At 46.9% G+C, this 23,007-nt stretch overlaps 1 protein-coding gene and 1 non-coding gene across 3 annotated transcripts; both read left to right on the top strand.

Moving 5' to 3' along the window:
* The first annotated feature begins 388 nt into the window (after positions 1 to 388).
* LOC113831033 lies at positions 389 to 495 on the top strand. Its single transcript, XR_003486665.1, has one exon. It is a non-coding gene; the product is annotated as a U6 spliceosomal RNA (small nuclear RNA).
* A 5,368-nt stretch (positions 496 to 5,863) lies between these two features.
* On the top strand, positions 5,864 to 22,443 carry Ivd (isovaleryl-CoA dehydrogenase). 2 transcript variants are annotated; one of them, XM_027422191.2, is made up of 12 exons: positions 5,864 to 6,040; positions 8,128 to 8,217; positions 8,378 to 8,429; positions 13,761 to 13,930; positions 14,565 to 14,658; positions 14,748 to 14,974; positions 16,440 to 16,536; positions 18,128 to 18,221; positions 18,740 to 18,821; positions 19,305 to 19,409; positions 19,515 to 19,587; positions 21,534 to 22,443. In XM_027422191.2, the coding sequence occupies exons 1-12, from the start codon at positions 5,900 to 5,902 to the stop codon at positions 21,665 to 21,667; spliced, it is 1,359 nt and encodes a 452-aa protein (XP_027277992.1). In that variant the 5' UTR covers positions 5,864 to 5,899; the 3' UTR covers positions 21,668 to 22,443. The 2 variants fall into 2 exon arrangements, with proteins under 2 accessions (XP_027277992.1, XP_027277993.1); XM_027422192.1 differs by having other exon boundaries at positions 5,900 to 6,040; positions 14,838 to 14,974; positions 21,534 to 21,667.
* Positions 22,444 to 23,007: the final 564 nt, after the last annotated feature.

The raw sequence follows: 23,007 nt of genomic DNA, 5'->3' as shown, positions 1-23,007 counted from the left end.
GGCGTTGGTGGCGCACGCATTTAATCCCAGCTCTTGGGAGGCAGAGGCAGGCGGATCTCTGCGAGTTCGAGGCCAGCCTGGTCTCCAGAGTGAGTGCCAGGATAGGCTCCAAAGCTACACAGAGAAACCCTGTCTCAACAAACCAAAAGAGAAAAATTTAAATTAAAAATAAATCTTTTTTAAGATTTTATTAATTATGTATACAACATTCTGCTTCTGTGTATAACTGCATACCAGAAGAGGGCACCAGATCTCATTATGGATGGTTGTGAGCCACCATGTGGTTGCTGGGAATTGAATTTAGGACCTCTGGAAGAGCAGTCAGTGCTCTTAACCTCTGAGCCATCTCTCCAGCCCTAAAAATAAATCTTTAAAAATCATGAAATGAGCACTCGCTTTGGCAGCACATATACTAAAATTGCAATGATAGAGAGAAGCTTAGCATGACCCATGCACAAGGATGACATGCTGATTTAAAAAGAAAAAAAAAAGAAAAAATTATGAAATGAGCTAGAAATGGCTTAATGGTTTAGAACCCTTGCTTGTTTTTGCAGAAGATCTGGGTTCAATTCCTAGCACCCACGTGGTGACTTTCAGCCATCTGTAACTTGAGTTCCAGAGGATCTGATGCCTTCTAGTAAAACTAGGCATGCAAGTGGTGCACAGACACAGACACAGGCAAAACAGCCACACATATCACCTGCCCTTCATACACTGTGGCTCTGTGCAAGGAAATCCTTCTGTAGAAAGGATCCACCAGGATTCCTGCTGGATGACAGCTGTCCAGACACAGAGGCAGCTTCTCCCCACTTCCCAAACTTGTTCTACTAGTCTCCAAGCAAGTGGGAAAGCTGCTGATCGCTGCTGAGTCACTACACTTGGAGGCCTCACTAAGGAACAGAATCTCAGCATGAACACAACCAACAGCCAGTGAGATGCTGTACAAGACAGGGGACCCCTGTACCCTCAGGCAGCACCACCATCCAAGGCAGGCTGCGATCTACGACCCTCTGGGAGCAGAGTCTCTCCAACTCAGCCAGACAACAGCAATATAAGACATAGCTGATAAAAAAAAAAAAAGCATATTTTGCATGATTGGACATCCTGTTGTATTTGTTCGTTATTTGCATGGGATCTTTTCCTATCCTTCAACTTTCAACATTTTTGTGCCCTCAGTTATGAAAAGAATGTTCTACATTCAACAGCTACTTGGGTTATTTCAATTGTCCTCCTTAGTATAGTGGTGACTACTTGGGTTATTTCAGATACAATCCCATTTGCCAGTTTTTGTGCTTTGATTAGGGTTGTCAGTTCATCCATAGTCAAGGAAATCACTGAAAGCTGGGTGTAGAGGTGCACTCAGGAGGCAAGTGGATCTCTGTGAGTTCAAGGCCAGCCTGGTCTACATATCAAATTCTAGGCCAGCTAGAGCCACATGGTTAAACCTTGTGTCAAAACAAAATTATTGTAAAGGAAAAACAATTTTACATTTATTTATGGGGGTGTGTGCATGAATGTCACAGTGTGCATGTGGAGGATAATGACAGGAGTCGGTTCTCTCCGACCATGTGAGTTCCAGGGACCCAACTGACATTATCAGGCTTGGCAGCAATGCTTTGACTTGGTCAACTATCTCATTATCCCACTATCACAGTTTAAATTGTGTTGTTGTTTATTGTTGTTGTTTTTGAGAAAGGATCTCTCTACACAGTCCTGGATTGCATGGAACTCAAGAGATTTACCTGCCTCTGTCTCCTGAGTGTTGGGATTAAAAGTGTTGGCCACCATGCATCACACAATTTAAAATTACTTTCTGGCTGGGTGGTGGTGGCACACGCCTTTAATCCCAGAACTCTTGAAGCAGAGGCAGGTGGATCTCTGTGAGTTCAAGGCCAGCCTGGTCTATAAATCGAGTTTCAGGACAGCCAGGGCTACAGAGAGAAACCTTGTCTCATATACACTTTTTAAAACATTTTGATTATTATTTTTATGTGTATGGGTGTTTTGTCTGAATGTGTGTCTGTGCCCCACATGTGCGAAATGCCCAGGAAGGCCAGAAGAGGGTGTCATATCCCCCGGGACAGTTGTAGATCCTGGGAACCAAACCTGGGTCCTCTGGAAGAACAGCCAGGAGGAGCTCTTAAGTGTTGAGCCATCTTTCCAGACTAAATTTTTTTTTAAAGTCAGGGTCCCATGTAGCCCAGCTGACCTTATATGTGCTACACGGCTGAGGATGACTTTGAATTCCTGATCTTCCTACCTCTGCTATGCCAGTGTTACATAATGTTACATAATGTTACATAAAACATTAGAGTGTTACCAGCGGGCAGATCTAGGCTGGGTGCTTCCAAGTTCTTGGCTTCATAGTCAAGGGATTAAAATAAAGGGTCACACAGATTGCAAAGTAGTGAGGAAACATTACTTAAAGCAAAGCAATACAGAAGTAAAGATATTCAAGGGCCTGTATTATTCTTTGGAGCATCCTTTTATGGGATTTAAAGAGTTTATTTATTAAGAGACATAGCAAGAGTGAGTTTTGATTGACATATTAGGTCATATAGTCATTCCCACTTGTCTTAGTTTGGGTTTTTATTGCTGTTAAGAGACACCCTGACCACAGCAACTGTAATAAAGAAAACATTTAATTGAGGTAGCTCACTTATGGTTTCAGAGGTTCATCCCACTATCTTCATGACAGGAGCATGAGTGTGTGCAGGCAGATGTGGTACTGGAGCTGAGAGCTGCATCCTGCAGACAACAGGAAGTCAACTGTGACACTCTGGGCAGTATCTTGAACATAAGAAACCTCAAAACCCACACCTACAGTGATACACTTCCTCCTCCAAGGCCATACATACTCCAGTGAAGCCACACCTCATAATAGTGCCACTCCCTACGAAATTATGGGAGCCAATTACATTCAAACTACCACACCACTGCACATGTACCTTCCCATAATGCACCTGATTTAGTCATGTGCACATCAGATTATACATAGGCATACAATGGTAAGTAGGGGACTCTCCCTAACACACATTTTTGCCTTACTGTGAAAGTACTGAAAACCAGTCTCGTCCAGATATGACTTTCCGTTCTTTAGTACTAGGGGATGTATTTAACAGAATGCTTTCAGTCTGATGACTGTCAAGGAAAGGAAATAACATCCTAATGTTCTTAGAGGGGTGCACTGTAGCCTGATGCAAATTGGGGTCCAAGGCTGCATCTCCAAAGTCCAAGGAGCAATTTGTTTACAATAGTGTGGAGGCAAAGGGGAGATGCTGTCAAGTGCACTATCAAAAGTAGGGTGTGTAGGTATCCAAGCCGAAGTCTGTCCAGCTCCACCTCCTGTTCTCATCAGGAGAAGACGAACTCCGTAGTGTTGTCCTCTGACTTCCATGTGCACAGCACGCAGAAGCTGCACTCACGCACACAATGATAATGATGATGGTGATGACTTAAAGAAAACAAGAAAGGGGTTACTTGCAGAGAGAAAAAGAACAGGACAGAAATGGAATGCTAAAGAAACTTCTATTTTAATTATTGAGCATGTGAATTTGTTGTCAATATTTTTAAGTAAATTTTTCAACAGACATGTGGAAGCCTCATCTATCGCAGGGATTTTTTTCATTATCTTTGAGTTTCTGGCCCTTATTTCCTACATAGCTGTGCTTCATAACCATAGAGGTCAGTAGCAAAGACTCACGGTTCCCTCATTTCTGTAGAGGGCAGGCAGAGGAAGGCCATAGCACTCAGCTGTGATATCCTTTTTTATACACTTTCGATTGGCTCTCTCTCCAGAGAGGACAGTCTCAAAAGAATTAATTTCAACCAGAGTAGAAATAAGAGGAATGTGACTCTGGGTTTTCTTTTTCGTGTTCTGAGACTGGTCTCATGGAGGCCCAGGATGGCCTCGAACTCTTCTTGTAGCTGAAAATAAACTTTGAGCTCCTGATCCTCCTGCCTCAGTTTCCCATGGGCTGGGGTTATGGGTGTGTGCTGCTGCAGCTGCCAGAAGTGCTGTGTGACTGGTCCTTGACTTCTTATTAGGGAGGTCCCAGAATTCAGGATTTCCAAGTTGTGAGGAGGGTTAAGTAAGTTAGGATGTGGGGAACAGGTAGAGGGAAGTCAGATATGGCAGGAATGGGTTAAAATGAGGACTCATGGGTACTAAATGGATGCTTCACATTGTGCTGTGCCCTCTGTCCAAGTGAGCATGCCTCCTGAGAGCATTGAAGCCTGGGGGGGGGGGGTACTGTTTTCATGTATGCCTCATAGAAGCACTGAAGGCTGGGGGGAGGATACTGTTTTCATGTATGCCTTGAGATAGCATTGAAGTCTGGTGGGGGACTACTGTTTTCATGTATGATTCTCAATAGCATTGAAGTCTGGGGAAATACTGTTTTCATTTTCAGATAATAAAAGAGACAGCAAAGATCCAAGAAATGTGTTCAGAGTCCCATATGTGCAAAGCCTCTCCTGGACTTTGGGTTCAACACACCTGAGATGAGTCCAAGGACATTATCACAGATGTGGAAAACCTCATAAAGGGAATTAAGGGACAAGACCCTGACTCCTGCCAATCTGTCTTTCTTCTCCTGGACACAAAAGACAGTACTCATTTCAAAGGCTCTAAGTGTATTCTAAGACAATATGAGTGACCAAGTCCTGGGACCAAAATTCAGATTATCCTAAACCACATACTCCACTGTGGGAATAGCTACAGGGTATCTGTATAGTCACAGAGCCAAGGGGGGTCATAAATCAATACTTTACTGAAGACATTGGTGCCAACATTGGGTAGGTGAATTACTGTAAACCAAGGAAATCTCTGCCATGGTTTTCAGATGCTATCTGATGGCATTCTTAGATTTTTGGTTTGGTACAAGTTAGCGATTCGCTACATTAATGAATTCCAGATGGGTGTGGTGAGGCACTTTTAGTCAACACACCTGGGAGACGGAGGTAGGCAGATCTCTCTGGATTCATAGCCAACTAGTCTAGGACAGCAGGGCTACATAGAGAGATCCTGTCTCAAATTAATTAAAAAATAAATTTTCTTACCTGATTGTCAAGAATATTCGGTCAGATATAGAGGTTGGAGATAAATGGCTACTAAAGGAACTAAAAATACTCCAAGATAATTTTCAAAGACATACTTTTGTTATTTTTTAATTTGTGTATATGTAAGTGTGTACAGGTGCTTGTGTAGGAGTGGTTCCTGGGAATTGAACTCAGGTCCTCTGGCCGAGCAGCACATGCCCTAAACCACCGAGTCATCTCTCCAGCCGTCTCCTTCATTTTGGCTGAGAATCTGCTCTAGCCGAATCTCCACCATCAGAAAGTTCTAAAATCAGTCTGTAGAATCTTCACACATGTGGCTTTTTCAGGGGACCTCAAACACCGCTCTTCCCTTCCTTCCCGGTCGAGAAAACGCCCTTACATAATCTGGAGGACAGCAGGAACCAAAACCCGTTACATAATAACAAAGCAAATCTTACTGTTTTAAGCCAGTGCTGGAGCGAGAAGAGAATCTTTACGGTTCTTCGCTAGCCTGATCTGTTGGGACAGTTTATTCCTCCAAACTAGGCGCTCGGAGTGTCCTGTATTGGAGTACTTGCTTTCCCATGAAGGAAAGATTACACTCTCAGCTCCAGATACTTTAATATGAACCCAGGAAAGACACTTAGGAAAGAAAGTACCGGAGGCGGCAAACACCGGATCCAGGGAAGGCTACCGCCTCACGGCTGATTGGCTCGCTTGGCTGCAAGAGCAGCTAAGCCGTCTGCTGGCCACCGAGTGTGATTGGCTACTGGAGCCCCACCCCCTTTCCAATTGGGCAGAATTATGAGACTAAGATTGGTGGAGCTAATGCAACCCAAGCTCCCGGTGTAAGGCAGAGATGGCGACTGCGATCCGGCTGCTGGGGCGACGGGTGTCCAGTTGGAGGCTGCGGCCCTCGCCGCTCGTTGTCTCGCAGCGAGCGAGCTCGATGCTGCCTGTAGACGATGCTATCAACGGGCTAAACGAGGAGCAGAAGCAGGTAGGGAGGCCGGCCCCAAGGCCTCATGTCCCACCCCACGAATGACTTGTGCCTGCCGGGCTTTGGGAGCGTCACTCGGAAGCCAGGGAGAGGGGCTGCTTGCTCCCTGCTCTTAGCTAATGGTCCAGCCTCCAACTCATCCTTATCTCTAATAAGGAAGATTTGATACAGACAGCAAGCAAGGCAGGGCTGCTAGAAGGAGATGGAAGAGTAAGAACCAGAGCTCCCGGGAGACTGGAGGTGTTTGGGTGGGAGGATTGCGTGGCCCTGCCTCTAGTGGCAATCGTGAGTCTGCTCAGACTCCAACGGGTTCTCTCTGTATGTATCGATCCCCTTCCCTGGTCTCTCCATCAGCATAGCCTGGCGTGGCCTGAATCTTGCCTTGTGCTCTATTAATCCGCCTGCTTCTGCCTACAGAGTGGTGGGATTAAAGGCGTGGGCCACCACACCAGGCTTTGTGTTTCTCCATTTATGGTTGAGATTATGGTTAGCCCATAACCAACAAAGCATTGTTTTTTGAGTGGAAGACTTAAGGAATTCTGAAATGCATCCTTAGTTTCCTTTCTTCCCTTCATCGAGGCCTAAAGCACAAAGTTGAACAAGATCTTGAAAGATGTGTTCGAATAGATTGCCTATCCACTCTCATTGCTGGGTTTAAGACTGCTTTCTCTAAACAAAGCCAAAGAATGATTTCCTGGGATGTCTCTGGTCCTAGCAATGTATATATTGAACAATTGCTATAGATTGCCCAATAAGAGTGCTAAGGAGTGATTGCCTCCCACATAGTGTTTCCGAATAGATTATGTACGAGGGCACATGTTGCTATAAATGTCTACCTAGGTGGAAGAAGAGTCTTGAAACCCCAGGCCAGAAGACTGTCATAATCTGGGATTCTAAGGTCCTAGCTTGTTATCCCACTAGTCAGCCCTTCTTAGTGTTGTTTTGTTCCTGAGCTGGTACGTTCTCTATGCCCTAGAAAATAACGATTACATTTCATATCTTTGGGGCAAACATACTTTTAGGGTGTAACTTTTCCAAGGTCGTGTTTTTAAGCATCTGGCATGTTAATGTTCATATGGAGTGTCATTTTTGTCTCCGTACCATCCTATGTGAATAAAGGGATTGGATATTTGCTGGTTAGCTCGTTTGCCTTTTTTATTTATTTTTAGATTTACTTATTTTATGTGTACAAGTGTTTTGCCAGTATGTATGAATGTGCACCATGTGCCTACCTGGTGCTAGCAGAGATTAGAAGAGGGTATCCTACCCCCTGGAATTGGAGTTGTGGATGGTTGTAAGCCTCTGTGCGGGTGCCGGGAATCAAACCTAGGTCATCTGCAAAGGCAGCAAGTCTTAGATAAGATTATCATTGTTGTGATAAAACACCATGACCACAAGCAACTTGGAGTAGAAAGGTTTTATTTGGCTTACACTTCCACATCAAGTTGGGGAGGAAAAGGTTTATTTGACCTACAATTCCACAAGAAAGGAAATCGGGTCAGGAACTCAAACAGGGCAGGAACCTGGAGGCAGGAGCTGACAGAGGTGTTGCTTACTGGCTTGCTCCTCATGACTTGCTCAGCCTGCTTCCTTATAGAACCCAGGACAACCCTCTCCAGGGGTGGCCCCACCCACAATAGACTGGGCCTTCTCACATTGATCACTGATTAAGAAAAAGCCAGTCCACACAGGCAGATCTTTTTTGTTTGTTTGTTTGGTTGGTTGGTTGGTTGGTTGGTTCTCTGTGTAGCTTTGGAGCCTATCCTGGCACTCCCTCTGTAGACCAGGCTGGCCTCGAACTCACAGAGATCATCCTGCCTCTACCTCTGGAGTGCTGGGATTAAATGTGTGTGCCACCACCGCCCGGCCACAGCCTGATTTTATAGAGGCATTTTCTCATTTGAGGCTCCCTTCTCTCTGACTCCCTAAGTCAGAGAGGAGCTAAGGAAGCATAATTCAGTGGAGCCCCTAAGCCTCAACCTGGTACTCCATGGTGAGAGTGCCTGTGGCCTAGCTTCAACCACAGGGACATTGCTCTCAGTGGTGTCTTGGTTTCAGTATCCTCTGTCTCCTTCTTCTCCCTCTAGCTTCGTCAGACTATATCTAAGTTCCTTCATGAGAACCTGGTCCCCAAGGCCCAGGAAATTGACCATAGCAACGAGTTCAAGGACCTGAGAGTGAGTTACAAGGTTAAGGGTGGGGCGGAGGCTTCTGGGGTAGGGGAGAGGGGCCTCCCTGAAAGTATAGCTGCTTTCTCTGAATGGCTTGGTCCTGTTGTTCTGGCCACACATGGACAACTGCCTTCTTGAGACTCTCCCCACTCTGTTCTGTTGACAGGAGTTCTGGAAACAGCTGGGGAGCCTGGGAGTCCTGGGCATCACAGCCCCTGGTGAGTATAGCCTCTTTCCCTAAAGAGAGCTTTCTGTGTTGCCAGCACAGGCAGAAAGGGAAGTGGGCATGATGGCACATTCCTGGAACCCCAACATTTAGGGGCCTGAAACCAGAGGACTTCTGAGATCAAGGCCAGCCTGTGCTACACAGTTAGTTCCAGGCCAGCCTAGGCTACAGGGTGAGATCCTGTTTCAGAAAAACAAAAACAAGGGGCTATAGAGAAGGCTCAAGGTAAGAGCATTTGCTGTGTAAACATGAGGACCAGAGCTCAGAGCTCAGCACTGTTTAAAATCAAGGCCTGTCTCACCCAATGCCTATAATCCCAGAACTGACTTGGGGAGGGGAGCTGAGACCGGAGGCTTGCTGGGGCTTGTTGGGGCTCACTGGCTACTAGTCTAGCCAAAAAACACTTCTAGGTTCGGTGTGAGACCCTACCTCAAAAGGAACAAGGTAAGCCAGGCATGGTGGTGCACGCCTTTAATCCCAGCACTTGGGAAGCAGAACGAGGCATATCTCTGAGTTCGAGACCAGCCTGGTCTACAGAGTGAGTTCCAGGACAGCCAGGTGGGATAGGGGGAGGCTTCACTTCAAGGATGTGGTAACTTGTGACATGTGTAGAGTTTTAGCTGCTTGGGAGGCAGAAGCAGGGCTACACAGAGAAACCCTGTCTCGAAAAACCAAAAAGAAAAAAAAGGGAGACAGGGTAGAGAGTAACAGAAGAGGATTCCTGATATCTTCCTCTGGCCTCCATGCATGTATATACGAGTATGAACTCATATACTCGTGCACATACATCACACATACATACATATACATATGTACATTCATATGCACACACAGAAATTAACAACCAAATGGGAAGAGAAGGGAAAGACCATTCCCCAAGAACTTTTCTTCACCCTTGAACCTGAGGCAGCACCCATTGGCTGAGCCCAGAGAAGACATAATCATTAGTGATGGCAAGAAGGCAGGATCTCTCGACTCCTGACTCTGCTTTTTTCTTTAATTCCATGATAAAGATTTAATGAGAGCCTGGCATCCTATGGGATCTGCATTCTCTACAGACCCCTCTAATGGGGAGTGTAGAAAACTCTAAGTAGGGGCTGGAGATATGGCTCAGTGGATAAGAGCAGTGGCTGTTCTTCCAAAGGACCCAGGTTCAATTCCAGGCACCCACATGGCACCTCACAACTGTCTATAACTCCAAGATCTGACGCTCTCACCAGACATACATGCAAGAAAAATGCCAATGTACATAAGGCAAAAATAAATAAATTTTAAAAAATGAAAAAGAAAACTCTAAGTAACTGTCCTAGTAGATGAGTTTTCCCTCAATGATTCCTGAGCTCTGTCTCACTAGTGGTCTGTAACTGAGAATCTTTTTGGTTTTTCGAGACAAAGTTTCTCTGTGGTTTTGGAGCCTGTCCTGGAACTCGATCAGTAGACTAGGCTGGCCTTGAACTCACAGAGATCTGTCTGCTTCTGCCTCCCGAGTGCTAGGATTAAAGGTGTGCGCCACCATCACCTGGCTCATAACTGGGAATCTTTAGGAAAAGTATGACCCTGAGGGATGACCTAAGTCCTCTGCTCACAGCTTGTCCCCAAATGAAATGGGACTATGAGAGATGTCTGGGTCCTCCGGTAAGGTGGTTACATGATGACTTTGGGTTTTCGTAGGCTCTTGGGTCTGCCCAATATCCCTGTGTGTGCTACAACTTGTTTTGGGGGAAAAGGCAGGGAGCTGATACATTCTGGTTCTGGGTTGCCATGACAGTGAGTGCATAAGCTGTTGGCCCCCGCATTCCTGGGGCATGAGAGCACGATTGACTTTTGTCCTTTCATTCTTTCCTAAACATTCTTTCTTTTTTTATAGATATCTTTTCTTTTTTAGATTTATTTATCTCATATGTATGACTGCGCTAGCTGCATATACAGCTTTATGCCACCATAGATGGTTGTGAGCCACCATGTGGTTGCTGGGAATTGAACTCAGGACCTCTGGAAGAGCAGCCAGTGCTCTTAACCTCTGAGCTAGTTCTCTAGCCTCTTTCTTTCTTTCTTCCTCCCTTTCTTTCTTTTAAGATGGGGTTTTTCTATATAGCCCTGGCTGTCCTGGAACTCCCTCTGCAGACCAGGCTGGCCTCAAACTCAGAGATCCGCCAGCATTTGCCTCCTGGGTGCTGGATTAAAGTGTGTGCCACCACTGCCCGGCAGAGCAACTATTTCTATTCCCATACTTGGAAGGTTAAGGCAGAAAGACTGGAAGCCCAGAGCCAACCTGGGCTACAGAACTAAGATCCTGGCTCACAAAAGGGGTGGCTGGAGAGAGGGCTCCATGGTGAAAAGCACTGGTTGCTCTTGCAAAGGACCCAGGTTCAATTTCCAGCACCTACTGGGTGGCTCACAGCCATCCATTGACTCCAGTTACAGGGGATCTCCTGACAAACAAGGGCACCAGGCATGCAAATGGTACACATACATACATTCAGGCAAACACCCATGTGTGTGCATGAAATAAAATAAATGTAAAAGTATTTAAGGGGGGGAAGGGTGGGATGGAGAGATGGCTCAGAGGTTAAGAGCACCGGCTGTTCTTCCAGAGGTCCTGAGTTCAATTCCCAACAACCACATGGTGGCTCACAACTATCCGTTATGAGATTTGGTGCCCTCTTCTGGTGTGCAGATATACATGGAAGCAGAATGTTGTATACTAAACAAATAAAATCTTTTTTTTTAAAGGGGGCGGGGAGATAATAACTATTTGTATAAAGCATGTACTATTTGCATAATGAGTAATGAGAGGATTTAGAGGATGTGGGCAGGTGTGTATAAATTATATAGCCGTTTTTATTTATATAATATAAAGTATGTGACTGGATTTGGTATTAGAGAAAGGTCTGGAAACCAAGGATATAGGTGTTGTTTTGATGAGTGTTTGTATGTTTCACCTTATACCTTCCTGGAGTAGCACAGGACCCGGTGTTTGAGTTACCCTGGAAAGTCACCTGACATAATGAACTTGACGATTCATTTAAACCATGTCAATGTGAGGGAGTTTCAGGGAGGGCCTATTGGGAACCTCCAAACAAGATTCTCTTTGTGCTTTGATGGTTTATGAACCAGCCCAACATAATATGTTTCTGAATCAGAATATATTTAATGGAGCAAAGAAGCAATTTAAAATCAATGGGCTGAAGCCAGGCTGTGTGGTAAACACATGTAACCCCAGCACTTGAAAGATAGAGGTGGGAAGGTTGGAGGTTGGAGGCCACCCTGAGGTATATGAGACCCCGAGGGAAAGCTGAGTATGTAGCTCAGTTGCTAAAATGCTTTTCCCCAACATGGTGTCTGTGATCGCAGCACTCAGAAGTAAGGCAGGAAGAGCAGAAGTTTGAAAAGAAAAGTGAAAAAAAGAAGCAAAAAAGAAATCTGGGGGCTGGAGTGTAGCTTATTGGCAAGAGTCTGTACTTTACAAGAAGCCCTAGGTTTGTTCTCCAGCACTTCCCTTAAACAGAAATCAGATAAAATCATTTCAAATGGGAACTTGGAAAAGAAAGCAAGGGCTATTGTTTGTACTGGGGATTGAACCTAAGGCCTTGCACATGCCAGACAAGCTTTCTAACATTGAACTATATCCCCACTCCATTTCCTAATGTTTTATCTCGAGACTGGATCTGGCCAAGTTACCCTAGCCGGCCTTGGAACGACCTCCATTGCCAGATAAGACTTGAATGTGTTCCTTCTGGCTCTCGGGTGGCTGAGACATAGGCCTACACCAGCTGAAGGATGGATGAGTCTTAAGAGCCAGACAGGAGTTCTGTTTCCTACTTTCCTTCCTGGAGATCCTTCGGTCAGCGGTCGGCTGTGCTTCCTTTGCTCGCCTGAGGGCAGGCTGTGTGTTCAGACAAGCTTGTTTACCCGGCTTTACACAGCAGCTGCGCTAAGGGACCAGGGGACCCAGACACTTGGAGTTTTTTGGAACAGCTTTCAAGGAAAATGTGCTTTCTTTCTCCTTTCCATTTTCTTTTCTTTTCCTTCTTAATTTTTTGAGAAGGGGCCTCAGATAGCCCAGGCCAGCATTGAGTTTGCTACGTAGCCAAAGATAGCATTAAACTCATGATATTCCCATGTCTGCTTTCCAAAGTCTGAGGTTACAGGTGTGTGCTACTGTTCCTGTCCTGAGAATCTCTCTCTCTTTTTTAAGATTCTTTAAAATTTATGTATCTGTGTGTAAATGCTATCAGTCCCACTTTGTTCCCAAAGCTATGCTATGAAATCTCACATTTGGGGCCAGAGAGATGGCTCAGTGGTTAAGAGCATTTCCTAGTCTTCCAGAGGACCTAAGTTCAGTCCTTGGTATCCACATTATGTAGAGCACAACCAGCTATAACTCTAGCTCTAAGGCAGTGGTTCTCAACCTCCCTAATGCTGTGACCCTTTAATACAGTTCCTCATGCTGTGGTGACCCCACCCCAACCACAAAATTATTTTTGTTGCTACTTCATAACTATAATTTTGCTACCATTGTGAATGGTAATGTAAATGTATTTATGAGATAGGGTTCTCAAAAGGGTCTCAACCCACAAGTTAAGAACCACTCTAGGACTCCAAAACCCTTTTCTGGTCTCTGGGGGCACCCATGCATATGTGTCATAAACACACGGATAGGTAAGTAAAAAAACACTAATAAGTCTTTTTATTTTTATTTATTTATTTACTTATTTATTTTTGGTTTTTCGAGACAGGGTTTCTCTGTGTAGCTTTGGAGCCTATACTGGCACTCGCTCTGGAGACCAGGCTGGCCTCGAACTCACAGAGATCCGCCTGCATCTGCCTCTCGAGTGCTGGGATTAAAGGCGTGCGGCACCACTGCCTGGCCACTAATAAGTCTTTTTAAAATAACCCCCTTCTCGAGGTTTCTGCACATACATTGTCTATAACTGGTTTTGGTATTCTGAACACAGTCCGGTTCCTGCTCACTCCCTTTATGTTTCTTTACCTTCTTTCTTCCTTCATCCGTTTGCTTCTGCCTTCTGTAACTTCTGGAAGAGTGGGTGCTCAGGTTTTTGCTTGTCCTCACTGAAGACATCTGGGATAAAGCCAGAGTTTGCGATGATGGTTTCTGAACTTCAGTTCCCCACCAGCAACAAGCAGAACCAGTTGTATGTCCTTCTAAGCAGAGTCCCTAGCAAACAGCCTACCAGCCTTGCTAGGGGAACTTGGAATGGCTACCAGGGTGTTTCTTTTCTGCCAATTAATGAAAGATTCCTGTCAGCATTCCAATGTAACTTGGATGCCTTTCTGCTTTCCCATACTGTCCTCCTCCCAGTTCAGTATGGCGGCTCTGGCCTGGGCTACCTAGAACATGTGTTGGTGATGGAAGAGATATCCCGGGCTTCTGGAGCAGTGGGACTCAGCTATGGCGCCCACTCCAACCTCTGCGTCAACCAGATTGTCCGCAATGGGAATGAGGCACAGAAAGAGAAGTACCTTCCCAAGGTGAGGAGATGGGGATGACGAAACCCCATGAACTCAACACAGCCACTCAATGACATGCCCTCCCCTTGGTGGGGACCAAGCAGATTTTCATTCTTGTCTTGCTGCCATGAGCCAAATATAATTAAGAAAGTGACTGAGATTGTTTTGAAATACTTAAGTCAAAAAAATTTGGCCAGGGTTGTGGTGACTTGTGACGTGTTGAGGCAGAAGCAGGAGGATCTCAAATCCCAGCTTGGGTGATTTGGCAAGACCCTATCTCAAAAAGCAAACAGGAATCTGCCACCAAGTTTGATAACCTGAGCTTGATACACATGGTGCACACATAAACACAGAGCACAAATAAACAAAAATATAATTTTTTAAAATATAAAGACTGGGAGGGGGTGAGGGGTAGGCTCAATGGTAAATGCCTCTCTATGGTAAATCCCTTGCTTAGCACGCCTGAGACCCTGGAGCCAATCCCAGCACTACCAAAAAGTGGTGGGCGGAGGAGGGAGAGAGGCCTTACAGATACTCCATTTTGCTCTGGAGCAGTGTGGAGGGCAGAATGTGGGCAGGAAGAGGCAGTCCTGGGAGCTGCCTGCAGGGTGTGGTCCCAAGGTCCTAACAAGGTGGCTCTTGGTTTTCCTTGTAGCTGATCAGTGGTGAATTCATCGGAGCCCTGGCCATGAGTGAGCCCAATGCTGGCTCTGATGTTGTCTCCATGAGACTAAAAGCAGAAAAGAAAGGTAAGGCCACTAGGCAGCTGGAGGAGGCAGAGAAACAAACTCGGGGTGAGGGAATAGCGGTTGCCCAGTTGTCTCTGCTGGGTTCCCAGTACCGGTTCTCAGCAGCGGGGCCGCAGTTCTGTGGACTGAACCAGGACAGGAGACTTCAGCAAACAGCCAGCATCCTGCCTCTCCCTTAGGAGATCACTACATTCTGAATGGCAACAAGTTCTGGATCACCAATGGCCCAGATGCTGATGTCCTCGTTGTCTATGCCAAGACAGATTTGTCTGCCGTGCCTGCTTCTCGGGGCATCACAGCCTTCATTGTGGAGAAGGTGAGGGTGGTAGACGTGGTATCAGAGACTTCCAGCTCTGACAGTAGTGACAGATGTAACTCCTTCCGGCTGGTCAAGATTAAGATCATTGTTGTGTGTTCTGCTCCCAGGAGGTGGCCGGCAAGCCAAGACTCAAGAAGATAGCCCCAAAAAATCAAGTCTGGTGCTGGTAGAGTTGCTCAGTGGTAGAGAAGTTAACTGTCTAGCTTGTACAGACCCTGGGTTCAATTTTCAGCACTTAAAAAAAGAGAGAGGGAGAGAGAGACCCAGAGAGACTGAGTCAAGTCTGAAGACAGCAAAGCTGTCCACAGAGTCAAGGAAGAAGAAAATGGAAAAGAAGCCATGAGATATTCTTACTGAGCTGAGCAGGAGCTGTGGGGGAGACTGAGGTGTGGACGGGAATGCAAATGATGATTTAGACACTGTACCTCCAATAGTATGACAAGGACAAGATACATGAAGAGTTAGATTAAAACTCAGTTCCATTTTGGTTTTGATTTTGTTTTAAGCAAACCAGGAACCAGTCAAGGTGACATGCATTTGTAACCTGAGCAGCACTTGACAAACAGAGGCAAGTGTGAGGCTAGCCTGGTCCTTGTGAGGTCCAGGACTATATAGCAAGACTGTCTCAAAAATAAATAAATAAATAAAACGGGAAACAGCAAAGTTTTCAGTGTAGAGAAAAGAAAACCAGTGTGCAGGGCAGGCGGGTGTCGTTTTGTTTTTTAAGATGGGGCCTCATTGTGTAGCACTGGCTGGCCTAGAACTTAACTGTACAGAGCAGGCTTCCCTTGAACTCACAGAGATCTGTCTTCCCCAGCCTCCCAAGTGCTTGGATTAAAGGCATGTGCCCCAGCTTAGAAAAAGTTGGAGACATATAAGTTAAGGGACCAGGTGTTGGCTTCACACCATCTGCCTAGTGATGGTGAAGAAAGAGGGCAGCTGGCACTGAGGCTTGGGGACCCAGCTGCAGGGGAATGCTACAAAGGTGCAAAGGTTGACTGCATGAGGAGGGGGAGGAGCTGGCTAAGATTGCAGTTGAAAAGGCCTGGAGGTAGCAGGGAGCAGCATGTGCCATCGCTCCCCTGGGCACTTGGCAATACCCGTGCATCTGAGTCACCCTGGACAAAGCATGTTGGTGATTGGAGTTGGGGTTCCTTTAGGAACAGGTGGCTACAGAAAAGGGGCAGAGGAATTGGCCCTTTATGTCCCTGGGAGAGTGAGGAGAGCTGGGGACTGAATGTTTCTTTGAGAAAGAACTGCTTCCCTGAGAACTGGGCAGCCTAGGAGCTGGGAACAAAGTTGTGGGGTCTGAAGACTGGAGTTTTGCATCCAGATTGAGAACTTGGGAGTAGATGCGGGCATGCTGGGCAGGTATCAGAATCAGTACCATAAAGTGGATTTTCTCTTTATTAGCCGCCCTGTCAGCAAGCCTAACCAAGACCTCCTTTGGTTTCCTGCAAAGGGTATGCCTGGTTTTAGTACTTCCAAGAAGCTTGACAAGCTGGGCATGAGGGGCTCCAACACCTGCGAGCTAATCTTTGAAGACTGCAAAGTTCCTGGTAAGTGTCCAGAGAATAAGGCAGTCTCTGTCCTGGTTCCTCTGCAAGCTGGGAAAGCCCATCTCACCATTACAGAGGTTCACTGCCATTATGTGTCCTGTGATATGCAGTTTGACTGGGCCTGGAGCTGCTGGACAGCTGTCTGTCCTGGCCTCAGGCCCTGCTGTTGTTTGCTTGCCTGCCTAGATGATGGATGGTGAAAGGTGAGGCCTACCATCCTCTACTGATGCCCCTCAGGCTTCCTTTGCATTTCCTCTGCAGCCAGCATACACTAGTCCGACTTCCTATCACCATTATAAATAACCTGACAGGAACCGGTGCTGAAGGAGGAAGAATTATTTCGGCTCATAGTTTCAGGTGTCAAGTCTATGGTCTGTTGGCTCCATTGCTTCTGTGCCTGTGGTAAGCCAGAGCATGAGGCAGAAGGGCCTACTTAAGTAGGATAAGCAGCAGAGATCAAAGAAGAGGCCAGAGTCCTATTAGACTTTCAAAGATACACATCCCAGTGGCCAGTTTTTCCTGGAGGCCCTGTCTCTGTTTCCATTGTCTCTCATTAATGCCATCAAATTATGAATCCATCATTGGGTTAATCCATTGATTAGGTCAGCCTTCACGATCCAGTCACGTCCCAAACCTCACCTCAGAGCACTGCTGTATTGAGAGCCAAGCCTTTAAGCACAGCAGCCCACAGGGGGCCATTTCGTGTCCAAACCACAACACTCTGAATTACACTCAGTAATGATGTTAAAAGCCCTTCTGAATAAATTGACAGAAGCCAGACTCGATGAAGGAGAGGTAATTTGATTTTGCAGGAATATTTTCTCCCCTGCGCTATAACTGTGAACGTGACACTATGTAACACTTCGAGAGAGCTGAGGACACGATCTGGTCCAGAATTAGGACTGCTCTGTGCATCAGCCATAAACCATCCAGAAACAGTATGCTGTGGTTTTGATGGCATTAATGAGAGACAATGGAAACAGAGACAGGGCCTCCAGGAAAAACTGGCCACTGGGATGTGTATCTTTGAAAGAGTCTCCAGGAAGGAGAATCCATACACCTTTTAGAAAGGAAAGAAATTCATTCACCAGCCTCAAAGGCGGGTTAGGTTGCCAAGTTTCTATATTAAATGTCTGTCCACATCTCCTTATTAGGGGGGTAGGTACTCCTCAGCTTCTGTCACTATCACCCTAACTCATAGACAAAGCCCCTTTCGTGGATGTTGCCGAGAAATGACTGAATGAGTGCACAGCCTCGGGGTGATGAGTTCTCTGATTAAGTAGACATCAGGTGTGGGAACAGTGAAGGGTTGGGGGACTTCTAAACCAATCAGCCTTTCTTCTTTCCCATTCCAGGGAGTGTGGGGTGAGAGAGGACAATCTAACAACTTGGGGCTCTGTAGTGTTGTGGATGGTGTGGGGTCCTGAAAACTCCACTTCCAACTGGAAGTGACAAATTTCATCTTTTCCTCTCACTTGAAACCCTTGTTGAAGATCAGGCAATGTACGTTTGTGCCTTGTGTGACACAGTACCTTTTATATAAGTGAAGAGGCTATGAACAGGCCTCTCTGACTGGCATTTATCTTGGCAGCTGCTAATATCCTGGGCCAAGAGAGTAAGGGTGTCTACGTACTGATGAGCGGGCTGGACCTAGAACGCCTGGTGCTGGCAGGTGGACCCCTTGGGTAAGTGTGAGGGGGCTGGAGGCCTCCTGGGTAAGCATGAAGCTTCACCAGTGTGAGGCTTATGGGAAAGCTTGTGGACCTCTGCATGAGCTCTGGGCAACCTGAGCTCGCCAGCCTTCCCCTGACAGGGAGGGGAAGCACAAAAGAAGCTACTTTGTGGGCTCTCCTGTCTTGAGAATCTCCTCACACAGAGGGAAATATTATGTGACAGGTGGCAGGTGAGGCGTGAGAGAGCAACTCTGGTTAGTCAGAGTGGTTGTGAAACAAGAAGCCCGGGCTGGCTCCTGCCCTCATCATCCACACCCACTTGCTCTCAGAGAAAGGTGCCTGGGAGCTGGGCAGGTGGTGCTGTCGCTGTTCAGGGAGTGACAGCGGGAAGTTTCTCAGGATCCTGCACCTTTTCTCAGGGACTTCAGGTCCTTATCCTCCACCTCAGTTCTCAGGCCTAATCCTCTGACACCTTTTCACCTCACTTGGCAACACCACACACCCATCGTGTCTTTCCTTTTTTCTGACAGGATCATGCAGGCTGTCCTGGACCACACCATTCCCTATCTGCATGTTAGGGAAGCCTTTGGCCAGAAAATCGGCCATTTCCAGGTAAGGGGAATCCGTGCTGAAATATCCTCTCGCTGGGCTAAAGGAGATGAGGTAGTCATGCATTGTGGATTACTGTCCTCTGGCGAAATGAGCCTGAATTGTTACAATGCAGCTCCTTTCACATTCGACCTGGCTTGGGAGGTTCGTTACGTTGTCCTACCTATTCCTATTTGAGATGAATGAACTAGACACTGCCAGGCTGGAGGGTAAAACATGCAGAACATTCGAGTTTAGAAGAAAGGGAACTAGCTGCATTTCTAATCCCACCTTTCTGCCGGGAGAGGCTGCTAGAAGCTGGCCATACAGGAGGCAACTCTCTAGCCTCCTCTTCTAGAGCTGTTTCCATCTCCACTGTCCTAGGCAAGTCCCATCTCTTCTCTGTGTCCCCGTTTCCTCATCCCTGGCTGTCACCTTGTCCTTGCCACTGCTTTTAGTGATTAGAGTGTACCAGCATATTGACCCATGGCCTCCCTTTGTGCCCAGCTGATGCAGGGAAAGATGGCTGACATGTACACCCGCCTCATGGCGTGTCGGCAGTATGTCTACAACGTTGCCAAGGCCTGTGATGAAGGCCACATCATTGGCAAGGTGAGGACCAACCCTGGGGGAAGAAGAGGTCGGTTAGTGGTAATCTATCGGGACAGGTGCCTGTACCTTTGTCTGGACCCTGCTGAGCTAAGCCTCGTCCCACAGGACTGTGCCGGTGTGATTCTGTACACAGCCGAGTGCGCCACACAGGTAGCCCTGGACGGCATTCAGTGTTTAGGTGAGTGGCCCTCACTCTGCATTCCTGGGATCCCTCTCTACTCCTGCTTAAGCTAGCCACAGCCACGCTGATACCCCTAGACTCTATCTGCCCCCAGGGAAGTTTTTGTAATGGTAGTCAGTAAATAAATGGATCTTTTTTGTTTTAAAGGGGGTGGGGCCTGGAGACACAGCTCAGTGGTTAAGAACACTGGCTTCTCTTCCAAAGGACCAGGCTCTATTCCCAGCACCCACCTGACAGCTCACAACCATCTGTAACTGCAGCCCTAGGGGAACCAACACCCTTACGTGGCCTCTGAGAGAGCCAGGCACACATGTGGTGCACAGACAAACACGCTGGCAAAACACCCTATACATAAAATCAATTTTTAAGAGGAAAAAGAAAAAAAAGACTGGGTGGTGGTGGTGAACACCTTTACTCCCCAGCACTCAGGCGGCAGAAGCAGATGAATCTCTGTGAGTTCAAGACCAGCCAGTGAGTTCAAGGTCTACAGAAAGAGTTCCAGAACAGTCATGGCTACACAGAGAGACCCTGCCTCAAAAAAAAGCTACAAGCATTCCTTATCTTCCCTGACTGGTCTAAGGTCACCAGGAAATGGGGACAGAGATGCCTCAGGTGAAGCAGCATCATTTGTAGTTGGCTTAGGTTTGAATCTCATCCCTCTTGACCATGTCTGCTACTCATTCTGTATTTTGTTTTTAAAGTTAGGTCTTGGGTATGTGAGCATGTCATGTAGCTGAAGATGACCTGGAATTTGAAATCCTCCTGCCTCCACCTCCAGAGTACTGGGATTATAGGCATATGCCACCATACCTGGTTTGTGTGTGGTGCTGGAGACTGAATCCAGAACTTTGGGCGTGCTAGGTGGACATTCTACAGTCCACCCAGGTTTGTCCTTTCCTTGTCTGGGTCCTCAGCCCTCTGGAGATCTTCTAGACCAGCTCTGCCATGCCTTCCTGAGCCCATTGCCTCTGCTTCTCTTTGATCAGTCCTTCCTCCAGAGCCTATATATTCTGGGGTTCTTCTGGGTTCAACCAATAATCAAAGATATCCAGAAGAGCCTGGGTATGGGGTGCAAACCTGTAATCCCAGCACTTGGGAAACTGAAGCAAAAGGAGACTGAGACCAACCTGGGCTACATAATAAGTTCTTGGCCAAGCTGGGGTGTAGCTCAGTGTAGTATCCTTGCCAAGCATACACAAAGCCAACACCCCAGCACTGTATTAACCAGGTGGTACACACCTATAATCCCAGAACTCAGGAAGTTAGAGGTAAGAGGATCAGAAGTTCAAGGTCATCTTTGGGGCCAGCCTAGGATACAACAGACCTTGTCTCAAAAAGGAAATGGAAGGAAGGAAGGAAATGTTCAGAAAAGAAAATCTTATCAGTGGCTTGGGATTTTCAAGAACCAGCAAGATGACTCTGTTGCTAAAGGTGCTTGCTGCCAAGCTTGGCAAGCTGAGTCTGGTCCCCAGGGCCCACATGGTGAAAGGAGAAAACTGATACACGTTTCCTCTGACCTCTACATGTGTGTCAAGATATACACGCACACACACAATAATAAATAAATGTAAAACAAAAGGAAAATTGCTCCTGAGCTGAACATGACTTCTTCTCTTGTCCCGATTCCCTAAACATTCCAATATAACAACTATTTAAATGGCACCTATGTCACATTAGATATCTAAAAACCTAGAGATATTTAAAATATGAGCTGGAGTTATAACTCAGTGGTAGAGCATTTGCCTAGTGTGTGTGAAGTCCATACTCAATCCTTAGCACAGAGGGAAGGTGGGAGAGGGAGAGAGAAGAATGGTATTGGGAGAATGCATGTAGGTTATATGGACAGGAACCAATCCCTGATGCTGGGGAATGACTCCTTGGCTCTCTTGGTTTTCCTTGCTGCCTTCAATCCTGTCTTTTCTCTTCCCACATCTGCTTCGCAGGTGGAAATGGCTACATCAATGACTTCCCCATGGGCCGCTTCCTTCGAGATGCCAAACTGTATGAGATCGGAGCTGGGACCAGTGAAGTGAGGCGGCTGATCATTGGCAGAGCGTTCAATGCAGACTTCCGCTAGCCCCGTGGCCTATGGCCCCCTGGTCCTAGCCCCAAGGCCTTTCTTTGGAAGCAGAGGCATGGCAGCCCTCTCACCTGTCCCAGGAAGCTCTACAGCTCAGCCTCCCTCCTCACATCAGCCCTCTGCCCGCATGAGGTCGGAGCAGAGGTCGGATCCGCCAGTCAGCCAGTCAGCCAGTCAGTCAGTCAGGAAAGTTTAAAATGGACTGCAAAAAGGACTTTGGTTTTTCTGGGGCTTGTGGGGGGCTTCCGTGACTGTGCCATTACTCTCCACTTCTAAATTTAATGTTTTCACCCTCTGGGATGGTACCTGGGAAGATGCAGGTACCCAACGCCTTTTCTTGGGCAAGCCTCTGGCAGGGAGCCCTTTCCACTCGTGTAGTGGAAGCTGCTTTCAATATTTTTAATAATCTCTTTTCTTGAAAAATCAAAAACCTTGTCCTTGCTAGATGTTTCCCTATGGTCCAGAATGTCTATGTGGCAGACCTATGGAAGGACAAGAGTCCTGGCCTAGCCAGGCAGCAAAGAAGATTGTCTCTTGCTGGCCTCCCTGGTGTACCTAAACTGACGGCGTCACTCTGTCACAGGCTAGCACTGGGTCTGCTCATGTGACCTTCTGCTGCTGACCTGGCAGCAGGCACAGGCCCTGTGGCCAGCCTGCATTGCCTGGCTCAACTCCAGTCTCTGCCTGTGTGCATTTCTCTAGACACCCTGTGGCTAATTTTGTTACAACTGCACGGCTGCTGCCATTTTGTATTAAACGTGCTGCAAATGGAACCCTTCCACTCCCAAAGCCATGTTCTGGAGGAGAGGCAAGCCACTTGCTGTGCCCTCTGTCTGCATCCTGAGCGTCCTTGAAGAGTCCCGCCCTTCACTCCCGTCCTCTGGTAATGGGACAGGAGGCTAGAATGCAAAGCCTCAGGCCCAAATCTCCCAGTGACTTGTCCTTTTCTTTTGGTGCTGAGGTTGAACCTAGAGTGTGCTAGGCATACACTGGAGCACTAAGTCTCCTGTCTCCTCCCTCCCCTACCGACTTCTCCGTGGTTTTATTTGGGGCTCTCTGTAGCCCAGACTGGCCTTGAACTAAGATCTTGATCTGCCCCTACCTCAAGTGCTGGGATTATAGGCATGAGCCCCATGTACCTCCATGTGTTTTCTCTTGAAGGAAATGGAGGGGTCGAGTGTGGAAAGGCAGAAGGAAACTTATTAAGCTTCTGGAGACAGTCCTTAAGAATTCTTTGCTTTTGAGACAGAGTCTAGCCTGCCTCTGCCTCCTTAGTGCCAAAATTACAGGCATGAACACACCTCGCATATTTCGGAGTTTTGTTTTGTCTCAATATA

Source organism: Cricetulus griseus, chromosome 6, assembly GCF_003668045.3.
Source record: "Cricetulus griseus strain 17A/GY chromosome 6, alternate assembly CriGri-PICRH-1.0, whole genome shotgun sequence".
Taxonomy (NCBI): domain Eukaryota; kingdom Metazoa; phylum Chordata; class Mammalia; order Rodentia; family Cricetidae; genus Cricetulus; species Cricetulus griseus.
Note: the sequence above shows the minus strand (reverse complement) of the source record. Positions and strands in the feature narration are given on the sequence as shown.